This window comes from Terrapene carolina, unplaced genomic scaffold, assembly GCF_002925995.2.
Source record: "Terrapene carolina triunguis isolate 2854851 unplaced genomic scaffold, T_m_triunguis-2.0 Scaffold88, whole genome shotgun sequence".
Lineage (NCBI taxonomy): Eukaryota > Metazoa > Chordata > Testudines > Emydidae > Terrapene > Terrapene triunguis.
In genome coordinates this window covers 168,409-186,627 of record NW_020664439.1, presented here as the reverse complement: position 1 = coordinate 186,627, position 18,219 = coordinate 168,409, and the positions used below count along the sequence as shown (strand labels likewise).

Here is an 18,219-nt window from a genome sequence, read left to right as displayed (position 1 = left end):
GGACTGGCCCTAGCACACTCACTTCATCCATGGCCACTAAACAGCCAGTTGAGGAGAACACTTTGTAATCACTCCAGAACTGGGCTAGATTCAAAGTGGTGTTATACAGGTGGAAAGCTTTATAGATGATTAGCAGCATTAGATGAGCATTTCCTAACGTGATTGATTGACTTTACAACCTTAATAATGTTCTTTTAATGCAGCTTTTCAGTGTAACTTCTTGGCTTTTCTTACAGTGAAAAGGTTTTAAAAAAATTACATTATGTGCAACTGTAACTCCCTCCACACCTAGCATGCTGGTTTGGAGCTTCACTCATCAGCACAGATGTCTGTCCCTTGGACTACCAGCCTAACTATGCTGGCTGGGAGCAGGAGGCTGTTCTTATGTGAAACTATCCACTAGAGGAGGATGCATAAATTTACTGTTTCAGTGTGTTATGTAAGCATGAGTAGCCCATTTTACTGACTGTGTAGCTAAGAAGAAAGACATGGGCTGTCCTTTCTGAGAGGCAGTGTAGCTCACTGGAGGAAATTTGGGTTTGCTGTATTCAAAGACCTGGGTTCTGTTCTCTGCTTGGTTAATTCTCAATGGTATATGAGCTGTTCAGTAACATTTGGGAAGGATACTTGCTTACCACCAGTCAGTAAAAATGAGATTAGTGCTCCTGCCTCTCAGTGTGCTGCATATTCCCCTAGGCTGTTTAAAAGCTATTGTAATGAGGAAGCAGCAGGATCATCATCCCTTTTGTCTGTGTCCCATCTGGAATGTGAGCTCTGTGTGACCTGATGAAGCGAGACACCGGGACATACACACAGGAGGACCTATAATGTTGAGGGGGTTTTAGTATGGTGGCAGAAAACTGTTGTGTGTCAACTGTGGATGGGAAGTTGTGATCTTCAACAGCGTACAACTGTTCCAAATCTAAATAGATGTTCATGAGGACAGAAAAATGCATCTCTCCCTGCCAGACCCCTCAGTCCTGCTGCAAAACAGTTCTTGTCCACTTTTCATACAGAAGGTGTCAGGCACCCTTAAGACGGGTTGCTACTGCTCCCCCATAATCACCTTTTTCCCATGGGGGCACCAGCAGGGGTTGAACTTATGCTTTCCAGCTCTGATGCATAGACTTTCTTCCACTTCAGCTACAACATTGGTGGAAACAGTCTGTTTGCAATGTGAACCAGCCTGTAGCGGGGGACACACTTTACCAGTGGGATTTACAATTCTTTGAGATCGCACCAGAATGTTGAGCACCCATACTGAGTTCTTTTCCTGCAAAGGGGGTGTGCTGTAGTGTCTAGAGAAGCACAACCAAACACACTTTGGTACAACTGCACTGAAAGGGAGCGTGGCAAAATGTTGGAGATCTGCATCGGTCACAGTAGTGTATGGGCAAAAAGAACAGGAGTACTTGTGGCACCTTAGAGACTAACAAATTTATTAGAGCATAAGCTTTCGTGGGCTACAACCCACTTCTTCGGATGCATGGGTTTCTGTTCCTGAAGTGACGTTGTGCAAGTTCTTATACCATCTGTAAATGGGTGGAGGATAGCTGCCTCACTTAAGGTAGAGGGTGTGAGACCTTGCTTAAGAAGCACTGTGGAGTGCACAAACACTAATAGCAAGAATTCATAGCCTTCTGACTTCTACAGGATGTGTGTGGGAAAGTATCCCTCTAAGATGTAACACCTTTTCCCTGAGATGTTGGCAGGAGTGCCAGAGCTGTCAAATACGTCTGAGCAGCTCTGGGTGACTGTGTTTGAGACTATGGTGTTCTTTGCAACTAAGGGGTGATATTGGTTAAAGTTGCAAGTGCCTGCAGCCTTGTGTGGGGTGGGCTGGAGGAAATGTCTACTTACAAAGACAAAACATCCCAAGAAAAATGAATTTCCTAGCTATGAAAACAAGAGAATATACTGCTTAGTGTGTGTGTAGAATGGCAAACCTGTATTACTACTACTGATGAAACTGTAAATTAATATGAAACTCAAACATTAAGGTTCCCACAGTAATGTTAACTGTGCCACATTACACATTATATATTTAAATACTATTGTGTGCAATGGCTGTGGGAACTTTAACTGTGCATGTGCAGCCAGTACTCTATTTTATTTTTGTTATGTACGATGTTAACAACTTATAATGGGTTCTAAATGAGCTGTAACAACTCTGGAGTCATTGTGGACAGTTTGAGGGAAGCCAGCTTTAAAAAGAGTTTGAATTAAGAAAGGGCTAATACCGGAAGTATGACACCTAAAGTGGAAGTCCTAATACTATGACTATTATATAATTGTGTTGTGACCTCATCTGAAATATTGCAATAAGTTCTGGACAGCTCTTAGCAAAGATGTAGTAGAATAGAGAAGGTCAGTTCAAATTATTAGAGGCTGTACAGGCCACCACTCTGTAATGCACCCAATACAGGTTGCCAGTGGAGGATCTTGATCACCAAAAGTCGCAAGCACTTATCAGATTAAGCTGAAGGATCACCTCTTTTAGTTTAGTATGTTCCATGGCTCAACCATGAGCAGGAGACATGATTGTACAAATCACTGGTATGCTCTACTCAGTAATGGAGTACCGCTAGATTAGCTGTATTACATTTTGCAAAGTAGACATATGATGCACATAGGCTCCACAGAAACTCTTGCTGCAGCTCTTGTTCATCATGCCAGTTATGCAGTAGAGAAGCCCCATTACTTGAGCACCTCTCTAGTTACAGGGGAAAAAATGACAGAGAAGCAACAGCCTCTTCAGAGGTAAGATTGCAACCACATGTTCAGAAAAGGCTATTTTATGTTTACCTTTGACCCTCTCCATGGAAGTATAATGAAAAGAACTCGTGCTTTCAGATTTTTAGGGTTATTCCTAACTGAATAGTAGAAATTGTTCTGAAAATTGTCAAATTTTAAGTAGCTTTTGAGATTGACTTAAAAAGGCTAATTTTTGAAGTGATGAGGTGGGTGAGGTAACATCTTTTATTGAACCAATGTCTGTTGGGGAGAGAGACTAGCTTAAGAGCTTACACAGAGCTCTTCTGCAGGTAATTTTTTGAAGTATTTAACACTTTCACCCTTCTTAAGACCCCATGAAATCAGTCACAAAATTGAAGACTTTACTGACTCTCCTTTGGTATGTTGGTTTAATGCAGATGTGGAACCACCGTGATAAGAGCTTAGTAAATAACAATAGATACACTAGAGCAGTGGTTCCCAAACTTTAACAGCCCACGAACCCCTTTCACTAAATTGTGAAATCTCGTGACCCCCCTCCTAAAAATGAATATTTTCAGGGATTTGTTTAAATTTCCTCAGTGTGATGGATGCCCCAACTGCCGGCCCCGCTCTTCCTGGGGCTCGGGCTGGGGTTCGGGCTGCTGGCGCCCCCGCTGACGGGGGCAGTGTTTGGGCTGCCCGGCCCTGCTCTTCCTGGGGCTCGGGCTGCCAGCCCTGCATGGGGAGTGCTGGGATTCAGGCTGCTGGCTCCCCCGCTGACCACCGGGACTCGGGCTGCCAGCCCCAACTGCCCGGCCCCGCTCTTCCTGGGGCTCGGGCTGCCAGCCCCACACGGCGCGCTGGGGTTTGGGCTGCCGGCTCCCCCGCTGACCGGCGGGACTTGGGCTGCTTGCCCCAACTGCCCGGCCCCGCTCTCCCTGGTACTTGGGGTGTCTGCCCTGCAACCGAGTCCCACCTGCTGTCTCCAATACTCGGGGTCCTCTGTCCACCATTAGTGATTTTTTTCAGGCAAACCCCCTGTAACGTTCTGCGAACCCCAGTTTGGGAACCACTGCACTAGAGGGACTCTTGACACTAACCCAAGCAACAGGCAATGTTCAAGCACCAGCAAGTAAAATGTTTAAGACGACCAGTATCTGAAAACTAGGTGTGAACCTTTGCCATTGAAATTGATGGAGCAAAGAGAGCTGGGGAGAAGACAGGTGTGTGCATGTGGGGGGGTGCTGCGGGAAGGGTGTGAGGTGAGGGGAAGTAAGGGTGGGGTGTTGGTGTGGGGGTGCTGTTCAGGGGGAGGGGCGTTTGTGGGGGACGGATTGTGGGCGTGCTGATAGCGGCGGCAAGGGCGAGCGGTGACCTGACTCGGCCAGTGGCTCGGCGCCGGGGTCGGTGACGGACTGGGGGCGGAGCACGGGTCACCCCGCCCTGGGCCTGAGGCGCGCGCTCCCACAGCAAAGGTGACGCAGACGCTGGCGGCGCTCGGTCCCCGCCTTTCCCTTCTCTCCCCCAATCACAGCCGAACAGGCTACTAAGGAGGGCGTTGCTGGGCGGGGCGATCTCGCGCAGGTAGAGGCGATTCGGACGGCAGGCTAGGAGCGCGCCGCTGCTGGGGGTAGGGCTCTGTCCGTGACGTCACGCAGTCGCGGGGATTAGACGCAGTTCCGCCTCCGTTGGCTGAGGCCTATGTACAAATGGCTGGTGGAAGCGCTGCGCTCCCTGCTCTTCCCCAGTGCCCCCCGCCGGGACACGCCGCCCCCCACCCCGCGGAAGAGACGGTACCACAGGTCAGTGAGTCTCGCTGCTTGGCGGATGCCCCGGGGCTCGGCGGGCGGTTCTACAGCCCCCCCTCCCCCCCAGCGGCGGGTCCCCGCGCTCCCGGCACCGTGTACTGAACCCTGGCGGGGGAGGGACCGGGGGCTTGGTCTGGCTTGGGCCTGTTCCGTGATCGAGCCCCAGCCTGAGCCGTCGGCGTGGGAACGGACGCGGAGGCTGCTGTTGTACCGAGAGTTGGACGCCAGCGTCTTCTGCTGCAGCACCCTGGAGCTGCCGCCTGCGCCCGGCCGGGTCTGCTCCCCACCGCCACGGGACACTGCTGGAGCAGGGAGCGGGTTTGCTGCGCCTTGGCGCGCTGTACAGCAGCGCTGCAGCCTCGCACCCCCGCGCCTGGAGCCTGTCCGCCTTCGGCCTCCGGCCTCAAACCCAGACCCTGCATAATCGAAATAGCAAAGCCTCTTGCTTCTGCCGGGCTTGGGATGTACTTACTCCAGTTTCTCTAGGGCTGTAACATTCCTAAGGTGGCCCTGCCCAGACTTCCCACAGCCGCTTCCCATCGACCAGCAAACCGCCGAGCTTCTCGTGGGACCCCCGCACCCCCCAACTCTTTGTGGTTGCATGTAATTTGCTTCCCACGATCACTGATTCATGGAATGTATTTGAAAGTGTTTAACAGACATTTGAACCTCATGTTGAGCTCATATAGGTGACCTAATGAAGACCTAAATAAGGTCCTAAATAGTTGATCTGTCATTGGTATGGGGAGAACTGTCTGACTGTCTTTCATGAAGGCAAACATGGCTTATGAATTTGGGGGCGGAGGTAGGTATGACTAGCATATTGAGTATGTCTGACTGTCTAATTGCTCTGAAGGTGAAAGCAATTATTTTGTGAATTCCCAGAGTTGGAGAATACATTGTAAAGAATATTATATGCTCTACAAGGCTTGATTCGTGTTTGTTTCAAAAACTTTATAGTAGAAGGTTATTTTGGAATGTTTGGCAATTAAATCAATTAAGTTCCAATTCAACTTGAAATCTAAATAGGAATACTGTATTTAGTTTAAGGCTACCTTTAAGAACTTGAACAGGAGTTCCCTGTTGCCTCTTATGGTTTTACTCTTTTTTCAAAATAAAAAAAAAAAGTTTTTACTCCCTTATTGCTGTGTGTAAGACCCAACAAATAAAAGTAGGAACTGACTGTATAGAGGAAACAATTACACTGATTGGACACAACTCAAAAACACAAGTGATACAACTGAAAAAGTGGTGTGTGTGGTGTGGTGGATTTTTTTTTTTTTTTTGCATACTTCAGTTATAGTAATCTTGGATGTTAGGTGGTAAATCATCTGACAGATGTGACTTTGAAATTGTTGGTGTCCCTTTGACTAGAAGTGTTAAACTGCTAGCCTCAAAGTGTTTACTGGGAACTACATAATTTTTGTTCGTTTTTTTTCTGCTGAGAATTTTTGGTTGTCTTTCCACCTTGTGTATATTTGCTCCTTGATCATCTTTACCCTTCAAAATCATAGTTGTTTAAACTAACAGTCTTGTTCACTCTACTCCCATTCCTGCAGCGAACCATGAAGAAAGCCTTATGTGCATAACCTGTGCAGGAACCTAGACACTACTAACTCTGTAAAAAGTGACTGATGGACAGTATGAGAAATTGAACCATTGAGGTTAGAGAAGCAAGACTCTGGTTCATAGGATACTATCTAGTGCTTTATTCTGTTCGCTTTAAATATCTCAAAGGGGGGGGGGGGGTTTGAAATATCACTATCACAAATCTTTTTTCTCTGATATTCAGCCTGAACTTGATATATTTTTTTTATCCTATTAATTGCAGTTATAGCCCCTTGTACTGCTCATTCTCCTTCCCTTTGTGTTAAGTTTCCCAGTGTCTGAAAGGTTTGATCATATCTGTCTACTTAGGAATTCTATGCAACATTATTTATTTAGGAGGGAAGATTAAAAATGTTTTTCTCTTTGCATGCCTCTCCCCTTTTCTCCCCTCCCCCCCCCCCCACACCTGTAACTCTTATTGCTTTTCTCAGAATTTCCTTCAGTTTGTCCTTTTGGCATTTACCTCAGTACCAGAATGCAGCATTCTGGCTGGGATCAAGCCAGAGCACTGTAGAGAGGGACAGTTGCCTCCTGCTCTGACCTGATGCACTTGACTATAAAATCCAAGGTTGTATTATTCTTTACTGCTGTATTGTATTGCAAACGTGGGCCCAGTTTTCTGTCCATAACCCTTAGTTTTCTGTTAATGTTACTGCTTCCTAATGTTCTCACTCCAACTGAATCTGTGTTAATCTTGTTTTTCTTTAGTTTTCCATGTTGAGCTTCATTTTCAGTCTTGCTCTGGGGAAGTAGCAAGACTGGTGTGTGTAACAGGAGAAGAAATTCCTGCATATCCACAATCCTGTGCTGGATTTTAAACTCCTGACTTTTGAGTTCAATGAGGCTGTCCAGGCCCAAGGTTACAGCACCTCCAATTTTGAACTAAGCTTTTATACTTCACCTGTCACTTTGGTTTCTGAGTCATGTTCCTTCTTCCAAAAGTAGTAGTATGGAAGAAGCATCTGACTTCTGTTAGAAACAGAAGCTGTGGAGAAGGTTCTTAAGAAAAGTATAACTCCAGGAACCTAACTTTCCTATTTATTTTGAAATAAGTGATATTAACACTGCACTCAACTTCAGAGAACCAACTGGTGCATGAACAGGAACCAACTGGGAATACTAGTTTCAATGTTCACTGTTCGTACTCACTTAAGAACTTGGCTTTCACAGGCCCTGCAGATGCCTGTTTCCTAGTCTGATTAGGAAGACTCAAATTGTACTGTGGCAGTTTGTATTCAGGTCCATTGTGAGTAGTGCGTTTCCCAGAATATTCAGACATCTGGTAGTGTTAGTTGTAGCTCTGATTAGTATTCTGGTTAAGGAAAAAGGATCCACATGCATTCTTGAGTCCAGCATTTTCTAGTGTCCTCAGCACCTTACTAAGTAAGCAAGAGGACTTGTGCAGAGACATGGCTTTTGACAAGTTCAGAATTTGAACTCTTACACGCTACAGGCTTAACACATTTAGAAGTACTGATTGATGTGATTAAAGGATAGTCTTTTGAAAAAGTATTAAAGCCTGAACATGTGATTGTTAGAGCCCTGGCAAATCTGGGGATATCTGCTTTACATCTGTATCCATGGATGCGGATATCCACAGACTATTTTTGTGGATTGGATGTGGATACAAATTTTGTATCAATGGTGGTGATGGCATCAAGATGAAAATAACATGAGGCCTCTTCCAAAGTTTGTCCCATGATTGGTCATATTGGAAAACAAGCTTTGTTTTGGTAGTTGAGGCCCTTTATCTCTGGCAGGATGTGCAAAACACCTTAAAGAGCTCACCATTTTGTCTGTTCCAGGGGGTGCTTAACAAGAAAAGAGCCTCCCCAGCTGGGGCATGAGCTTATCAGACATCAATAGAGGGCTTGATTGTTAGACAGCTGATAAGCAAACAGTTCTAACCGGCATGCATCTGGTAGTGCTTCCAGACCTCACTGTGAGCTTCCAGTTCCTAGTAGTCAATGCAGCAATAGACTAGATTGGCCTTGAAGGTATTACAGGGATCAGTGGTTTTTCTGTTGGGATTTGGTGTTATCCTGACCTAAACTGAGCAGAGAATCCTCTTGCTGGAGAGGGCATTGCATATCAAAGGAAAATCATTGTGGAGATTGTACATCAGGGAGAGGGAGCCTAAACAGACAGCTGAATACCTATATAGTGAGGCCTTGTCTATAGGAGAAAATTGAACTGGTTTAATGTAATGTAAATTTAAACCAGTGCAAAAGGCTGAGGTGGCAATTGATTAGTTCAAACCAGTCTTATTTTGGTATATCTTAAGTTGTGTAGGAATTGGTTTAGGTTAAATTGAAATAAAGCCACTTTAAACCAAATGAAGCATGCCTATATGGAGGTGTGCACTATTCTAACCAAAGCAGGTTAAAGATCACAACTTTAAATTGCAACTTTCTCACGTAGTCAAGGCCCTGAAGTTTTTGGAGTAAGCGTCAAATTTTCCTTCTTACCTGAGGGAATAACCTCATCCCTGTGGGTAATGAAGAGCAGATGCATGTGCACTCATAGAGATGGCCTAAGCAGCTTCTGTATGTTTTCCAATTTGCTCAACCAGAAGATTCTACAAAGGTTGAAGTCAGTGGATGAAATCCTAATAATCCCAAATGTAGTAGTGACAGAAATTCCAAAGTTTCATTAAGTTGCCAGTAAGAAGGCAGTCTGCCTGCTATTTTGAGAAGCATTTATAATACAGTAACTCCTCACTTAATGTTGTAGTTCTGTTCCTGAAAAATGTGATTTTAAGCAAAACGATGTTAAGCGAATCCAATTTCCCCATAAGAATTAATGTAAATGGGGGGGATGGGTTAGGTTCCAGGGAATTTTTTTTGCCAGACAAAAGGTATTATATACATTTTAAACAAGCAATTTAATGCAGTTATAAGTTTTAAACAATTTTAAAGATACAATTTAATACTACAATCATCATTGCTGAGTATGAAGCAATGGGAGGTGTCCCTGCCTTACTCCACACAGGCACAGCCCCCTGGCACTACAGACAACGAGGCAGACGAGGCTGAAGGTGCCATAGGCTAGGAGAAGCATGTTGCACAGCGGCAGCGTCCCCTACTGTGCAAGCACCAGGGGTGGGGGGGGCTCAAGCCTTGGCCTGCCCACTCCCACCAGCTGGTTTGCGGTGTTTAGGGAGTGGGGGAGCAGGGCGAAGGCACTGATCCGCAGGTCTGCCAGGGCGTGGGGGGGGGGGGGGGGGTGTAGAGGAGCTGATGATGGGGCTGCTAGCTGTGGACAAAGCTGGCAGCCAAATGACTAGCGGAGCATTGCACAACTTTAAATGAGCATGTTCTGTAATGGAGCAGGGGTGTAAGATCGAAACAAATGTTAAGCGAGAGGACGTTAAGTGGGGAGTTACTGTACTTTGGCTATTAATCTTGCTGCATGGTTACTGAGTGGCAAAAGATGAAATCCTTCATGGCAAATTTAGAATGTCCTTGCTCTATTGGCATCCAAAAACAGAATAGTAGAGCAGGAAATTCACTTCTGGTGCCAGAGGCTGAAAACAGAAATATTCTCCTCAAAATACCCTTTGGCTTACGGGATGACCAGTTGCACTGAAACTTAGACTTCTCCCTCTACTAAAACATATTAAGAGTTACAAAGGCTTCACACATGAAGCAAGCATGGCCTCACAGGTTACACGCTCTGGGAATATAATCCAGAACTCTACTGTGGAAGATCCAACTCTAGGCTACTTAGCCCCTCTGTCAAAGTCATTGAGTTCAAGGCCAGAAGGGACCATCAGATCTAGTTTGACCTCCTGTATCTCAGACCACCAGCACCACCCCACACCTATTCACCATACTCAACAACCAGAATTAGACCAAAGTATTACAGCCCTCGGGAGACTAAACTGTTGTGTCCCAGGGTGAGACTAGGAGGGACTGATGTGCACCAACACCTGAGGCTCTTGGAATGGCAGGGAAATGATTGTGAGAGAAACAGATAATCCTGGCAAATGACCTGCATCCATACACTGCAGAGGAAGACTAAAAATCCCCATGGTCACTGCCAATCTAACCTGGGCGAAAATTCCTTCCCAACACCCGATATAGAGATCAGTTGGACCCTGAGTGTGGGAGCAAGAAAGAGCCAGCCAAGCACCTCAGATAATATGCTCAGTGCCCCATCCAATGTCTCATGTTCAGTTGTGGCTATCACTGATCCTTCCTTCAGAGGAAGGAGACCAAACACTGTAACCTCAGAATGAGTGTGTGTTGGGAGGAGGAGGTGCAGGGGGGAATCCTTCCTGATGCCCGCAGTGGCTGGCTGAAGCCCTGAATCATGAGCTTTTAGGAACATGTAACCAGAAGTGAGTGCCAGTGCTGCTGAGCTCTGCCCCCTACTATTAGAAGCAACTCTGTATAATCTCCCACACACATTTGTCCAGTTCTCTTAAAACTAAGTAAGTTGTTTTGCCCCTACAATTTGTACAGGGAGGCGGTTCCAGAGCCTCACTCCTCTGTTGGTTAGAAACGTTCTAATCTCCAGGCTGAATTAGTTCATGGCCAGTTTCTACTGATTTTTTTTTTTTTTTTTCCAATGTCTTCACCCTCTTGGGTGTTTGCTCTCAAAAAAAAAAAAAAAAAAAAAAAAAAAAAAAGAACAGAGGTAATCAGATCCATTCAGCCTTCTTAAGTTAAACAAGCCAGGATCTTCAAGTCTCCTATCATAAGATGAGCCCTCTGCAGTAGCTCTTCTCTGCATCTGCTTCAGTTTGAATTCATTGTTCCTGAATATGGGTGACTGGAATTGTACACAGTATTCCAAATGAGGTTTCCACACACACAGGTCTTTTTCCTCTGTTTCCAACTGATGAGCCCCCAGGTGTAGCAGAAATTATTAGCCCCTAAGTGCATGATCTTACACTTTGGACTATTGACTTTCATCCCATTTCTGTCACTTTAGCCTTCAAGGTCATCCAGATCTTCCTATACAATATTCCAATCCTCTTTTGACGATGCCTCCTGACTTTGTTTCATCAGCAAATTTAATTTGCACATTGCTGACCAAAAAAGATCAGGTTAGCCTGGAATCATCTACTTTTGGTAAACCCCCCCAGTTTGAGTGCATTAAGCTCTTTAAGTTTTTCTTCCACCTCTGATGTGGTAATTTCCATTTCTGTGCATTCACGTCCATTAGCCATCCTGCCTTTGAGCCCATGTTCCATATTATCCTTATGGAAAACAGGCAAAATATTCATTTAATTTTTGGGCCATACCCAGATCCTGTTTAATTTCCTTGCCATCTACACTGTATAACAGCCCAACTTCATCCATCCTTATTCTCTCTAGACTGTTTCTAGAAAAAAGAAATGAGGAGGAGGGAATTCTTATCCTCCCACAAACTCCACTGTAAGCTCTAGCTGTCTGTGTGACAAATATTTATTGTGGGCTATTTGTGCATATGTAACACCGAAACAAGGACTGCTCATGCATTTGTAATGTCAAAGCACTTGGTTATGTGTCCTTGTCTAGTGGGGCAGTCCACAGAAAAGTTTTCTTCTGCTGCCAGCTAATGTAGTTAGTCCTCTGGCTTAAGTGGCAGAGGTCTGTGTTGGTGGGTTTAAACTCTGAGGTTTGAAAGAGGAAGTAAGGAAGGGATTAGCTGCACTCAATTTTTTTTTTAAAAAAAAGCAACATAGGAAAACAGTCTCACTTTTTATAAACTGTGACAAGAAATCTGTTTAGGTTGCAAAGTCAAGCATTCAAAAATTAGGAAATGTCAGATTGCTAGAGGGGAGGGCGCTTTACCAAAAGTCTCTCTTGATGGTTGTCTTTTCTTCTGGAGAGAGACCCTGCATTGGAGCCCCTTAGTTCTATAGCTGGTTTTTGTTCTTGATCAGTGCTTCACTTCCTGTTTTACCTGTTACATGTGCACATCAGGAGCAGAATGTAGTATGCAAAGTATAGGCAGTGCTGCTACAATGGAAGAAGGGTGAAAAGCCATGGATTAGGGTTGGGCAAGGGGGATTAAATAAGGGAGGGAGAAACACACTTAACCATTATTGTACTGTACATCTGGAGTGCAGTATTAATCTCTTTGGAATTAACAAATGAAAATTTGACTTCTTTTTTACAGCATTAAGTTGTATGTCCCAACCAACTGCCCTTCACACTGATTGGAAAAAAGGGTATGAAAAGGACAGGGCCTGATCTTACGTACGTATATGTAAGGGTTGTTCCACGAATATAAAGCCTGGCTTTTTTGTACTGTTATTAAAGAAAGTAAAATACATGTTACATTGATGGGCACTGTCCTGTCAAAGCAGGAGGGACACTAACGTTGGCTTACTGGGGGTGCTGGCTCCTACACCTGGATCATCTAAGTTTAAAATCCTGATCCAGTTTTTTAGCTTGCATTTCAAATGCTATCTGACATGTGGTCCTTACTCCTCCCTCCATCAAGCCAGTGATAAAGGTTAAATTGTGACAGTGAAAGATAGGTGATATCTAGTGTCTTTTTTTGGGGAGGTACGGAGTGGGAAGTAAACTCAGGGTTCCTGCTTTCTGGTCTTTGCTTATTGGCTATTGTTACTCCTGTAACCATCAGAGGAGTGAAGTTCTGGAACAGCCTTTCAAGGGGAGCAGTGGGGATCAAAAAACCTAACTGGTTTCAAAACTGGAGGGGATGGTACGATTGCCTATAATGACAGATGACCCATCCATCTGTGACTGCTCTTAGCAAATAACTTCAACAGCCAGAGATAGGATATCAGATGGGTAGGTCTCTGAGTTACTACAGAGAATTCTTTTCCAGGTGTCTGGCTGGTGGGTCTCACCTATATGCTCAGGGTCTAACTGATTGCCATATATGGGGTCAGGAAGGAATTTGTGCCCAACTCAGATTGGCAGAGACCCTGGGCTTTTTTACCTTCCTCTGCAGCCTGGGGCACAAGTCACTTGCTGACTTGAACTAGAGCAGGGGTTCTCAAACTTAATTGCACCGTGACCCCCTTCTGACAACAAAAATTACTACATGATCCCAAGAGGGAGGACCGAAGCCTGAGCCTACCCAGGCCCCCCCTGCCCCAGGCAGTGGGGCCAAAGCCCAAGTCTCACCGCCCTGGATTTGGGAGGCCAAAGCTCAAACCCAAGGACTTCAGCCCCAGGCAGGGGGCCTGTAACCTGAGCCCCACCACTCAAGGCTGAAACCCTTGGGTTTTGATCTTGGGTGGTGGGGCTCGAGCTTTGGCTTCAGCTCTGGCCTTGGGTCCCAGCAAGTCTAAAGCCAGTGCTGGCAACCCCATTAAAATGGGGTCATGACCCACTTTGGGGTCCCAACCCACAGTTTGAGAACTGCTGAACTTGAGTAAATGGTGGATTCTCTAACTTGAACTCTTTAAATCAAGATTTGAGGACTTCGGTAATAGACCCATAATCTCTGGCTGAGTTACTAGAGTGGGTGGGTGAGGTTCTGCAGCCATGATGTGCAGGAAGTCGGACTGGACTCATGATGGTGTCTTCTGGCTTTAGAGTTGGAATCTATGCTTGAGAATTTCTGACTTTCTTCTTCAGGCCTGGTTTATGCTACAAAGTTAGGTTGACTTAACTACATTGGTTGAAGCTGTGAAAAATGTGGTTAAGCCAACCTAAGTCCCATTGTAGACACCGCTAGGTTGATGGAAGAATTTTTCGATTGACCTCGCTACTGTTTTTCAGAGAGGCGGACTTACTTCTGTGACAGAAGAACCTCTTCCATTGCTGTAATAAGTGTCAATGCTACAACAACAAAGCTGCTATCATTTCTAGTGTAGACATCCCTCAGAAGTTACACTCAAACTGTTGAAGGGAAAGGGGCAGTTAGTAGTGCTCAGTGATCAGAGCCTGATTTGGCGCACAATTGAACACCTAATAATGGACAAAATCTCAAGATGACAATCACCCAACTGTTGAATACTCTGCCCGGGGGCTTACCCTGGTGGGCCGCGTGCCAAAGGTTGCTGAGCCCTGCCCTAGTTGGCGCTTGGGAAAAGTGAAGAGGGGACAGTAGTGTATTAAAGTTTTTCATTTGATTACTTTGCCTTCTTCTGATCTGATCCCCTTACTTGACAGGTTAATTTCAGAAGTTTAGGTCAAGTATGATGGCAGCACACTTATGATAAAGGATAAAAAATAAGAACAAACAAGCTGAAGCCATACTTTTAACTTGGTCAGGCTCTTCCCTTTTCTTGTAGCTTTGGAGCTCTAACATGATATTTACTTCAAGGGGGCATCTGACTTTCAGAAAGCACTGAGTGCCCGCCCTTTGAGAATCAGACTCCAGAGTGTCTCAAGTAGGGTGTCAAAAAATTGCAGCACCCAGGATTACTAATCACTTGAAAATCTTGGCCTTTGTATTCTGAAATTTTCACTTAGAATTAGCCTCAGCATTTTAAAGACTTTATGCAAACAGTGACTTAAAACTTCAGTTGAAAGCTAAAGAAACCAGTTCACACAGGAATGTAAAGATACCATCGAATCCTTCCCTAACAACTGCAACAAAAACTTTACATCATTCCCTGCAAACCCACTCCCCAGAACCTTCTACATGCCTCCCCAGGGAACCCAGGCAGACCCATCATATCTGGCCATAGCACTCCTACTGAAGGAATATCAGGATTTACAGAAACCACTCACCACCTCAGATCACTTACCACAGAAAGGGCCAGCTTCCTCCAAAACACTATTAACTCCTTCCAGAAACTCTACAACATTAGCAACCTCCCACAGATTACTATCTGTCACCTCCCTGTACACCACCATCCTTCCCCATGATGGCATTGCTATTTGTCTCTCATACCTACAAGAGAATGTACAACACTTGGAAATCTGGCCTAAACTCATCACTAGACTCATCCATTTCATTCTCACAACAACTTCGCATTTAACAATGAATACTTAGTACCCATGGCTTTTCCTAAGCTTTGGACTAGATGGCTCCCCCAATACCCCAGCCTCTTCATGGGCCACCTGGAAGAATTTCTGGAAGAATGCACCATGAAACCAATGATGTACACTGAGATACATCAATGATATTTTCATTCTCTGAACAGATGATCTAAACTCCCTCCATAGATTTCCTCTATAACTTCAACCACCACCCATCCATCAAACTCTCCAGAACAGTCCCACACCAGCATCAACTTCCTGGACACCATGGTGAGCTTCAACAATGGAACCCTACAAAGACTATTTACGAGAAACCCATGGATCACCACCATTACCTTCACAGATCCAGCAAACACCCTCTCCTCCCCCTCCTCTCTCCTCCCCCCCCCCCCCCCCCCCCCCCCCCCCCAACACACCAACAGATCTGTTAGCTACAGCCAGGCACTACAGAATTCTCTCTGAAGAGAGGTGTATATCCTATACTTCCTTAAAACTGCTTTCACCGAACAAGGACATTCCAACAGAGAAGTAGATTGCATCATGGAAAAGGGACACCCAAATACCCTGAGAACCTGCTTTAATACAGAAAAAGAAAAATAAACCCACTGACTGCACACTCTTGTCACCTATCACCCCACACTTGAAATTTGTACAAGGTATCAGACAATTGCAATCCATACCTCATGCAGGCATCAAATGCCCCAACAACAATGTGGGTGAAACCAGAAAATTTCTGTGCGCTCAAATGAACGCTCTCAGAAAAATAACAAGGTAAAAAACACCATATACCCTATGGGTGAGCACTTGTCAGATATGGAGTCGTCAGTTTCTGAAATCTCAGTCCTCATCCTCAAAGGAAACCTGCACAACACCTTCAAAAGACAAGTTTGGGAACTTAAATTCATATCTCTGTTAGACACTAACAGAATTAACATGGAATTAACAGAGAAACTGGTTTTATAGCTCATTACAAGTAGTTGTAACACACCTCGCTGCCTGTTAACCCTTATTGCTCACTTTAAGCGGTCTTCTACAGCATGTATGAACCCCATATGCTTAATAATCTGTCCCAACTTGTATTGGGTTTAGACACTCTGGTTTACCTTCTCCAGACCTGAAGAGCAAGTCTGTGAAGCTCAAAGGCTTGTTCTTCCACCAACAGAAGTTGGTCCAATAAAAGATATTACCTCACCTATCTTGTCTCATATCCTGGGACCAACATGGCTACAACACTGCAAAGAAACCAAATGCAAATATTATGTTTGCAAATGTTGAATCTTTCAACCCTGTGTTGGTATTTGCATCAGTAGTCCTATTGAATACTAAAACAGGAGGAACAATAGAACAATGAGAATTAAAAAGTAAAAAAAGGAAGCATTATTAGAGACCATCAAACTTTCTAAATAAGGGCTTGGAAATAGTTTATTAAACTCTCTCCCAAACAATAGATTAATAAAGATGGCAATTGAATGGTGGGGTTTAATCCTTGCTTCTTGTTGCATCTTTAACTGCATGTTTATTGACTGTTAACTCCTGGCTCACCATATTATCTTCGAACTTATCTGTAAAGCACATAGCAAATTAGCACTGCATAAGAAAGGAATAGGAAACACAGGAGAGATGTTTTACCCAGAATGGAACTAATGAGACAATATGTGATATCAGGACCTCATACTACGACTGAGAAGCTAGATCAGCAATAGTACAGCTTTGCTGGTACTACCATGTCACAAGACTTTTGTAGCCATAGCTATGTTGGTCACAAATCACACCCGTGACAGACACAGCCAGCTGGCAAAAGATTGCAGTATAGACCAGTGGTTCTCAACTAGGGGTCCGGGGCTACAAGCAGGTTTCAGGGGGTTCGCCAAGCAAGACCAGTGTTAGATTCACGGGGGCCCAGGGCAGAAAGCCTAAGCCCTGCTGTGCAGGGCTGAAGACCTGGGCCCTGAGCCCCGCTGCCCGGGACTGAAGCAGAAGCCTGAGCAGCTTAGCTTTATGGGGGCCCTTGTGGCATGGGGCCCCAGGCAGTTTCCCTGCTTGCTACCCCTTAATACCGGCCCTGGCTTTTATATGCAGAAAACAGTTGTGGCACAAGTGGGCCGTGGATTTTTTTTATAGCATGTTGAGGGGCCTCAGAAAGAAAAAGGTTGAGAACCCCTGGTATAGACCTGACCTGAAGTGGACTAAAACCATTTGAAAGAAATCACTCTCTTCCCAGAAAAGGGGAAATATGAAGTCCACCTCCTCTAAAACGAGGTAGGGAGCCATTGAACATAAACTTTAAGATCTAACTTTGCATTCTTGAAGTCTTGCAAAAGGTTATGCTCTTATAATGAACTAGTTTTGTCATTTTGAAACAGCATCTTGTGTATCTGAGACTGACTTTAGGAAACTGGTGCATGAGAACAGTCACTTCACTGGCATAGCAACAAGTATAACTTAAATGTTTATGAATTCGAGTGTAGTGGCTTTTTCCTATCTCTCTCTCTCTCTCTCTCTCATATCTTGTATTCTAATCAGCATTCTATTTAACTCATTTAATATAGATTATGTAGTGATTTTTAGGGTCTTAATCCTGTGTACAAACATATCTATTTAACCCTAATTGTATTAAAGCTGACAAAACTATTTCCTTTTTTTGAGGGAGGAGACAAACTTTACCCACACGTGCATTGCAAACTTTACCCACCATACATCTGCAGCTAGTAATAAACTTAAATGAACTGTATACAATTACATTACCTAAATGTGCCTTTGCCCATGTGTGTTACTGGATGCATATGGGGCACGTTACTTAAGGTGCCTATATGAAGTCATGTCTGTGAGTACATGGGGCACTCTTTGGCACCCTGCCTAGTATGTGCACAGGTTGTGGTGGTCAGTTCTGCAGTGGCTACAGCCTTATGGGACTTTAATAGATTCCTGTATGGAAGTCTATACAGTCTTGAGGGCTGGCTGTAAAGAAATGCCCTGGGGGCAGGTAAACTAATTTGGGTTGTATTTGGAGACTGTAAGGGCGGGGACTCATTTAGAACACGTGTCTATTACTACAAATAACTCTGGTCTGTTCTTTCCTCAGCATTCAGTCATCTGTGGAGGACCCTAACCAGAGGCAAGCAAAAAGACAAAGATTAGGTATTGTATTAGTGCTTATCTCACTACTTGTGTAATGTGTTTTTTTTTAG

General features: G+C 44.6%; 1 protein-coding gene across 3 annotated transcripts in view; it reads left to right on the top strand.

Annotated features, from left to right (window-relative positions):
* Nucleotides 1-4,393: 4,393 nt before the first annotated feature.
* SENP2 (SUMO specific peptidase 2) overlaps nucleotides 4,394-18,219 on the top strand; it is a 38,004-nt gene continuing 24,178 nt past the window's right edge. For 2 of the 3 annotated variants that reach the window (XM_024218619.1, XM_024218617.1), the window contains exons 1-2: nucleotides 4,394-4,517; nucleotides 18,114-18,169. In XM_024218619.1, the coding sequence (XP_024074387.1) occupies nucleotides 4,417-4,517; nucleotides 18,114-18,169 (157 nt within the window). In that variant the 5' untranslated portion in view covers nucleotides 4,394-4,416. Of the gene's footprint in view, nucleotides 4,518-12,242; nucleotides 12,323-18,113; nucleotides 18,170-18,219 lie in introns of all 3 variants that reach the window. The other variant, XM_024218618.2, reaches the window with a different exon arrangement.